Here is a 9,615-nt window from a genome sequence, read left to right as displayed (position 1 = left end):
GGTGGGATAGGGAGGGTGGAAGGGAGACGCAAGAGGGAGGAGATATGGGGATATATGTATATGTATAGCTGATTCACTTTGTTATAAAGCAGAAACTAACACACCATTGTAAAGCAATTATACTCCAATAAAAATGTTTTAAAAATAATAATAAATAAATAAATAAAACAAAAAGGCTATTCATGTAACCCTTGGTTTGCAAGCGTGCTGTTCTCAGCACGTTATACTAACTTCTCTAATTCTCACAACATTCCGGTGAGGAAGATGCTAGTGTTATTTTTCTTTGTTTCCAGATAAGGAAACTGAGGCAGAAAGAGGATGCCTAACTTTTCCAGGGAGACAGAGATGATGAACAGCCAATCCCAGGAGGCACCTGTGACAGCCACCCTTCCCTGACTCAAAACATCCCATTTGCTCGTCCTAAAATAACAACACAGACTGACTCAGTCTGCAGACAATTCAGTCAAAATTATTGCAAGCATGAAACACAAAACCAGGTAGGAAAATATAGAGCCAAGTCTAAATCATCATTCATATGATTATAAAATAAATCAAATGTAAAAAATAATTATTGAAATATATAATATATAATATTAAAAAGTATATGATAAAAAGAAATATGCTGGATCTAAATAGCCATTTTACATAAACAGCAATGAAAAGAACTCCCCAAATTATCAAAACTGTCTTTCGAAAAAGTGGAAAACCTGAATCAACCACAGGGAAAACTTTAAAAACTGTCAGGAGAGAAAAAAAAAAAGGGGCGACGTTTATGGGAAAGGAGGGTCTATCAAAGTTTCACAGAAGATATTATTCCTGTGGTTTTTCAAGTATCCTAGAACACAAAATTAGAGGCAATGCCTCCTGACTTGTGTTTTACCAAGCTTCAATGACCTGGAAACCAAAACCCAATGAAATTAAAAATTTGCATATCAAATCCAGCAGTCTTAAAAGACAAATACTATTATTAAACCAAATGACAGCGTTTTAAATAATTTTCATTGCACCATACCTAGGAAAATCAAGGGATAGATTATTATGTCATGACAAAAATTTGCCCAAAACCACAGCTGAGTTTAATCCAGAACATCTTTATAGTGAGTCATTTAAGGCTGTTGCTCTTTTTAGCACAGTAGCTGTTTCTACTGAACATAAATAAGTAGTCACTTCTACTACTAACTAAACAATAAGTAAGATTTGTTGAGCTCTTCCTATAAAGAAATATATAGCATAAAGCAGATTCTGTTTCAAAGAAGTTAGAATCTGAGGGATAATAAAGCTTACAAATATGAAACAATTACACTTAAAATACAAGACCTTATAGAATGACGTTGTATCAGTACTTGGAAGTTCTATTCTGTATTCCTGAATTCGAGGATATCTTAGAGCACATATGCAGTACATATGGGACATAAAAATGGTTGCCAGGGCTTCCCTGGTGGCGCAGTGGTTGAGAATCCGCCTGCCGATGCAGGGGACACGGGTTCGTGCCCCGGTCCCGGAGAATCCCACATGCCGCGGAGCGGCTGGGCCCGTGAGCCATGGCCGCTGAGCCTGCGCGTCGGAGCCTGTGCTCCGCAACGGGAGAGGCCACAACAGTGAGAGGCCCGCGTACCGGGAAAAAAAAAAAAAAAAAAAAAAAAAAATGGTTGCCTGATAAAGTATAGGTGACTCTATTTGAATTTCAGATAAGCAACCAATAATTGCTTGATATAAGTATGTCCCAAATAGTGCTTGTAAATAAAAATATTTATTTTTATTTGTGATATACCTATAATAAAAAATATATTCATTGTTTATTTGAAATTCAAAGTTAATTGGGTATCTTGTATTTTATTGTTAAAATTTCAACTCTACCATGTGATTATCCACATTTTCAATGCCGGTTTCACTATTGTCTTCTTCTAATTATTATATGTCTGAATCATGAAAAAGTTTTACATTTTATGGATATGCCAGGCCCCTCTTAATAGCTATTTTTCCCAATTTTTGTTGTTATAAGTAACGCTGAAATAAACATTCTTGTTATACATATATTTGCATAAATATTCCCCACACCTATTAGCGCTCTCTTTTTTTCTTACTCCCCCCCCCCAGTTTTATTGAGATATAATTGATATATAACCATTAGGTGTCTTTTGATTTTGCTTGTGGTATATGCAAAGAGAAATTTTGTTTACACTTTATGTGGTCAAGTTTATCAATCATTTCCTTTATGACTTTGGGGTTTTATGTTTAGAAAGAACTTCCCCACATAAAGTAAATTTCTATGAAAAAAAATGTATGAAGCAGTGTTGCAACTGCTAACATTTGCGAGGGCTTCTTACCTTGTCTATTAAATACATCACAGCGCTGAGTTGTTCATCTGTGTTCTCCGTTGCCACTTTCACACTGATGCTGTGGAGCACCCTGTTGAGAATGTCACCATCCAGGGGCTGCTGCAGCTGATCCGCAAGCCCCCAAAAGGCCTGAGAAGCCGCATCAGAGACAAGAGTGATGTTAGCAGTCCCATACACTTTATCAATTCTGGCACCACCTTTTGGGTCAAAAAGCACAATCTGGAAGCGTTTAGGAAATGGATTTAAAGACCCTGTCTCTGGTGTTAGGATGACATCCAATACGGTGTTTCTCTGGCCAGGTTCAAAGATCAACATGCCTTCAGTTCTCACAAAGTCTTTCCCAGAAATAGCTGGAGATATGAGAGTACGACCAGTTGTCTCAGCACTCCTTAACTCCTAGAAGTTAAACAACACCACTTAAGTGAAACTATAAACCTCTGATCTTGTCCTAAACAAATTTTATTTCTCCTAAACAATCTGATGGGCCACAACAATGTTACTATTAAAACAGGTTTTATACTTTTTCTAATTTCCTAAAACAAATTAGAGAGATAAATACACATCATACAGTGATGAGATCAGGAAAGACGGATGCCTTAGAATAGACCAAGAAAGAGAATTAGAAAAGAAATATCACTACTGCCTCACAGAATTTCCCCAATTGTGAGCTTACTAACAATTTGAAGATATTCAAAGGCATATATGCCCAGGGGTCAGATCATGTATGTCCATTACACAAAGTATGGCAGGAAGACACTGGAGGATTCCAGCAGGAGAGAGACACACTTTATTTCATATTTTCATGAGTATTCTGGCTCTTGTGGATAGTTAGGCTGTAGCAGGGAATGAGGATGGAAGCAGGAAGAAGAGATAGAATGTTTTTACATTAGTTCCTGCAAAAAAAAAAAACAAACGGTAGTTTAGGTTGTATAAATAGAAAGAGTAAGAAGTACTCAGACTGAAAATATATTTTGAATGTAGAGTCAGCAGGACTTTCTGATTAATTCAATGCTGGATGGAGAGGCGAGGAGAATGAGGAGAACTCCTGGCTGTGTGCCTGAATGAAAGGCAGTAAACTGGGGGGAAATAGCGCTAAGGGAGAAATCAAGAGTTATGTATTATATATATTAAGCCTGAGATGCCTTTTAGACAATTCAAACGAAGATGTCAGGTAAGAGCAATCAGATATATGAATCTGGATCCAGGGCAGTGAGGAGGGTAGTGATAAAAATTCAGGAGTTCTCATTTTATAGATGATATTTAAAGAAAACAGGTATGGATGGTCTAGCCTAGAGAGTAAGTCTAGGTGGACCCCAATATTTACTGGTCAGGAAGACCAACACAGGCAACAGGAAGGAGCTGCCAGAGAGAAAAGGGTTAAGAGTAGGAAAGTGTGGTGCTCCAGATGCCCAAAGGAGAAGAGCACACATCCAGAAGGAGGAAGTGACCAAGTGTTACAAAAAGTGAAAAATCAATGAAGAAAAAGGGTTTTCAAGAGCCTCTGCAGCATAATGGTAGGGAAAAAAAAGCCTTGCTGAAGGAAACAACACAAAAGTCTATTGGCTTCAGAATGGAGAAATTAAACTATCCACTGGAATACCATATAACAGGAAAAATGAAAGAACTATACACATTAGCACACGTATTTCTCAAAAACATTGATGAGCAAAAAAAGCGCACCATAAGACAATACAACTAGAAGAATCTCATCTGCATAATTTCCAAAACAGGTAAACCTAAACAGCATATGGTATGTGGTAAAACTATAAATAAAAACAAGGTAATAATGCATCATGTAATATAGGATAGAGGTTATCTGCGAGAAGGGGAGAGGTTATTCTGCAAGGAAAAAGCAGGATGGCATCAGAGAAGAGTTCATGGCAGCTAGTTTTAAGATCCTGATTAAGTTGGATTTCTTAAGGTAGGTGGTGATGATTTGATTACTATAAACTGCACATATACATTCTGTTCACTATTTTCATTTTCTGACAGAATTTATTTCACAATTCAGACATTTAAAGGAAATGGAACAATCAAAATGTTCTTACGTTTATCAAATACATATAACAGACACAAAAAAGAAGCACTATGCAATTTAAAAGCAACAACGAAAATCAACACAGAAATAGCCTTTGATAGAATAAGCCATGTGAGAATAAGAAGGAAAGGCATATTCTTTCTTGAACTTGTGGGCTTTGGTCTAGTACACATATATACAAATGAAATATCTGGAATTGGTTTTCAAATTTGGCTTAGCTATAGGCCTATTTAATTTAAAGATAACTGGAATGAGTGATATTTTCATTATCTCAAATCCTTATATCCCTTAACTTTAGATCACAAATATGTAGATATAAGGGAACTTATATAGTATTTATGTACCAGGAATGCTGACCTACCAAAGGGTAGGTTTGCTACAGCTATTGTTTTAACTACATTATTAAAATATGCTTAAAGTAAAAGCAAAATTAATATCACTGTAACAGAATAGCAACTTGGTCCATAATTATTTTCTCATCCTTGTCAGCTACTGGAAACTAGAATTATATGACTTTCTCTTCTAACAATATGCCTAGCATTGAGAGAGAAAATGCAGGGACAATGAAGCAACAGGAAAATAAAATCATACCAGAGAGGTAAAACTTTTATTTCTAATTTTTAAAATTAAACTTTTTATTTTGAGATAATTATAGATTCACAGGCAGTTATAAGAAATAATAAAGAGTGGTCTCCTGTGCCCTTTACCCAACATCCCTCGTTGGTAACATCTTGCATTATTATAATATATCACAACCAGGATATGGATGTTGATACAGTCAAGATACATTTTCATCACCACAGAGATCCTCTATGTTGATTTTTATAGTGTTATAAAAATGCTATGAGTTACATGCTAGTGACAGCATGCATTTTGCAAGGAATCATTTGTGAATAATCTAGAAAGAATATAAATAAATATGGTAAGAGATATTGGCATTCACACTCTTATTTTGGCATTTTCAACTCCCCTTTCAACTGAGTGTGTGAACTAAAGTATGCCTCAAATCTTTTTATCCCTTCTTCCAGTCTTCCACTCTACAAAGTAGTGAGCATATGATGATATATATTTCATGGAAGAAGAAGGAAGCACATATTTTTTTTCTCATTTCTCTTACCATATTAAATGCTTAAAAGAAAAAAAATGCCAAAATCTCCATGAATCAAAGTACTTCTTTTCATGTTCGTACTATTTCAACGTTATTTCGGATGGAGTTTATTTCTAGAGTCTCATATGATATACAGTGTCGTCTTCTCACCTGCCAAGCTGTAGACTTTGTCATAAAGACAACTTTTCTGCCTGGCAAGCTTCCAGGACAGCTCATTACCCACAGCTCCAGTCTTAACCTCGGATGCCTGACTTACATGATTGCTACAGCAAACTGGCTGCACAAATGTATTTTATACACAGAATGTTCTATGTGTTTGAGCCACTCAACAACCAAAGACATACTAAACAGCACTTTGTATAAAAAACAGAAAACAACTTTGATTCCTTGAGGCCTAAAGTGTCATCAGCTTTGAAATCTTGAAACCGGGGAAATGGTAGCACTGTCCGGAATGGTAGTTTCCAAATTGTGGGGTTTTGGGAGTTATATGAGTCAAGGGGAAAGAAGAGAGGTGGGCAAGCTCCAACCTCTACAATCATGCTTGAAGAAAAGTAGATGCACACTTTTGCTTTAATATGTTAGAGTTTTGCTCCTAAATAAAGTTTAAAACATAAAGCTCGAAAGGTATAGCATGTTGTGTGGACCAGCCCCAGGCTCTAGTTGCTTAGCGTTTCGTAGCATTACTCTTCTGAATCCCTGGATACCCACCTACTCCCTCTCTTTCACTTGATATCACCTAATATGATGGATGTGAAAAGTGGCTGTGAGACCTCATGAACTCATGGATTTAAAGAAACATAAAGATCAGTTAGTATTTGAAGCCCTGAGAAGATTTTCAACTAGTTCAGGTAAAAATCAGAACAAAGACCCTTACTTTTTGTTTCTGGTCTTATACAGTTTCATTCTAAAGAAAGTTCAACTCTCTACAGATTTTATAGAACAGATTTATGTAAGATGCTTTGCACTGTATAATCAACTTTTCCAAAAGATAAAAAAAGACAAAAGACTATCATTTTAAAACATGATCTAAGTGAAAAAAATTGAACTGTTTCAAGGATAAAGCTTAATGTAATAAACATAATGTGAATTATGATGGTAATTCAGAAAATAATATATCAATTCTTCTCTGTTTCATTATACATGCTACAGTTAAAGAAGAAAACCTTACTGTGTGATAATACATACTGCATGCTTACCTGGGTGCTGAAGTTAACAGACATCGTTAGTCCTGTCCCAGAATCTCTGGCCACCTGCAGACTGATTAGAGTGGCCTTCTTATGAGCCACCGGCAGCCGAGAACCCACAGAGAAATACACGAGACTTGAAGGTTTATCACTCTGTAATAATTTAATCTGTGCAAATCTGGCACTATTGTTTATGGCTGCTCCAGCAGTTACTTCATACAGTTCCACAAAAAAATGCATTCCAACTTGAGGTATCTGACAATGAGATAAAAGGGAAAAAAAAAAGGATGATTACTAATAGATTTCTATTTTAAGATAATTCTGATATTAAGAAATAGTATTATTCATATACATTATTACAGAAATAAGTATAAATCTAGAGATACATTCTGTATAATTACAGAATTAAATTTTTATGTTAGATTACCATGAGATTTATTATTTTTGGTGTTTCTTTAATACCTTTACTCTCTCTGGGTGAGCTTCTTACTAGAAAATCAATGTCAGGAAGCAATCTATGCATACTTCAATAAACAAAAGGATACATAAGATATATTCGTACAATGAAATGTTATCTAGTAGTTAAAAAAATGAACTATTTCAATATTTTTCAACATGGATGGGTCCAAAAACATGATAATGAGTAAAAAATCAAGTTGCATAATGATATGTATGGCATGCTACAATAAATGTAAAATTTTAAATTACATAAAGCTGACTATATTTTGTTAATGGATACATATTTATTTAAAGAGTAAAAAGGAAAATAAGACACCATGATGGTAGTTATCTCAGGTGGAGGGGTGGCAATGGGGGCAGGGCAGGGTGTGGAATTGAAAAAACATGGGATAGGAGTGAAAGGGAGCTTCAACTTTGTAAGGTTTTATTTTTAAAGGGTTTTACAAAAATATGACCAAATATTGGTGAGTTAATTTAGTGATTTGATGTATTTTTCAAAATTTCCCTAAATTCTGTATCAAGAAATCTAAATTTAGTCTGTTGGTTACAGTTTGCTCATGTTTTACCTCGGTTCTTTCTCAACAATCTCAAATAATTTTTCAAAGCCTGAATTCAATTCTATAACATACTGTCAATCACCTGTTTTTACTTACTTGCTCTCACACAATAATCTAAAAATCTTAGCAGCATTTTTAGCTTCCTAGCACAACTCTAAGAGCTAAGCTGAAGCATTTTCAACTGCGTGTATCATTGTCTAATTTGTTATAATGCATCATTTTTATTTATCAGCAAGGACCTTATTCATCATTTGTTTTGTGATCATTTTAATGAGAATCATTATGTCATGAAGCAATACAACAAATTCTTTAGTATTATTCAAAATGAGTTGCTTCTTAGTAGCACAATAAATGAACTTAATCTCTTTTTATTGCCTGAAGAAACATATTTAGTTTTCCTGTGGTATATATTATGCTTTACTTTTGCTCATCAACTCTCAGTAAATATTGAAATGAAGGTAAATGCACTCTTCCCGCTTTTGAGAAACTAAACTTGGCAAATACAATAAACTGAAGCACTAGAAAAGTATGGGTATTCAATAACTATTATTCCCTAATGGCCAATGAGCCTGAATTCACAAGTTTCATTTAACTAAGGATTTCAATATTACATTCCAACATACTCCGGTCTTTGTTTTTCAGCATAATATTTCTTCTCATTGTGATGATGATTAAAATATTACTTATAACTACTTTGAGTCAAAAGAATATGTTATAATCTAAATAAGGAACCATGTAAGGAACCATGAAAATTGAACAGTGTGCAGATGGGTGCCAACCCATAATTAGAAGAGACAAAAGGAATCTTCCAGTCTTACAACAAAATACTCTACTCAAACAATATGCCTGAAGTATATTAGGAAAGCAAAACTCACAGATCATTATCTGAACCTCTCTGGACCTAAATATGACTGGAGACCTCACAAGAACTCAAGTTCCTTTCCTAGTTAGGGCAGCAGCATTCCAGGATGATCTTTTGCCCAACTAGTATAAAATAATTTTTTCCTGAGCCCAGACCTGCTCAGAAGCAAACTAAGTAATAATGAAATGTCTTACTTAAATACTTTTTCAAAATATTTGCAACAAATGTTTAGACAATCTGTTTGGTTTAAACAGATTTTGTGGGCTAAGAAATGCATCCTAAGTTAATTAACTATGACCTTTATACATTTTGCTAATACAGAACCGTAAGACAGAACCACAGAACAGTAAGATACCCAGCAGAGAAAGGGTAAATGGACTGGAATTCAAACGATGAGTTCTAATCTTTGCCAAGTAATTGACCTGGGGAAAGTTACCTAAATTCTTTACAACTTGAAAATGAAAATTTTGAATAACTATAGGGACAATAATTAGAGATATGATAGAGTAAAAGAACTTTCAATTGAGTGTCTTTAGGAGAAACCACCATCAATCAGTGGTGTAACTCTACAGATGAAAGCGTGCATTGTGTTTGCTGTGTTGTTTTGTTGTCACTCCCCTGTCATCAGGATTGATGTGGCTACTACTCAAGTCACTGAATCACCTCGGGATCCGTTCCCATCCATTCTGAATATAGCAACCCTCCCTTGTGAAGGGCCAACTCCTTGCCAAGAACCGTGTGAAAAAACCTCTTAGTCATTATCTCATTTAATCTAACAGCCCTATTATTAACTCAACCAAGTCTGGGAAGCTCAGGAAGGCTAAGCAACTTGTCTAGTGTTACCCATTCACTGCGGTGCGCAGGCTTCTCATTGCGGTGGCTTCTCTTGTTGCGGAGCACGGGCTCTAGGCGCGCTGGCTTCAGTAGTTGTGGCTCATGGGCTCAGTAGTTGTGGTGCATAGGCTCTAGAGCTCAGGCTCAGTAGTTGTGGTGCATGGGCTTAGTTGCTCCGCGGCATGTGGGATCTTCCCGGACCAGGGCTTGAACCCATATCCCCTACACTGGCAG

General features: G+C 35.8%; 1 protein-coding gene across 1 annotated transcript in view; it reads right to left on the bottom strand.

Annotated features, from left to right (window-relative positions):
* ADGRV1 (adhesion G protein-coupled receptor V1) overlaps positions 1 to 9,615 on the bottom strand; it is a 552,025-nt gene that overhangs the window by 328,034 nt on the left and 214,376 nt on the right. Inside the window, exons 78-79 of the mRNA XM_024125341.3 lie at positions 6,682 to 6,924; positions 2,328 to 2,735 (exon numbers count right to left, since the gene is read on the bottom strand). Of these exons, the coding sequence (XP_023981109.1) occupies positions 2,328 to 2,735; positions 6,682 to 6,924 (651 nt within the window). The remainder of the gene's footprint in view (positions 1 to 2,327; positions 2,736 to 6,681; positions 6,925 to 9,615) is intronic.

The sequence above is a fragment of the Physeter macrocephalus genome, chromosome 8 (assembly GCF_002837175.3).
Source record: "Physeter macrocephalus isolate SW-GA chromosome 8, ASM283717v5, whole genome shotgun sequence".
Taxonomy (NCBI): Eukaryota; Metazoa; Chordata; class Mammalia; order Artiodactyla; family Physeteridae; genus Physeter; species Physeter macrocephalus.
The sequence above is the reverse complement of the archived record's forward strand: the minus strand, read 5'-3'. Positions and strand labels throughout refer to the sequence as shown.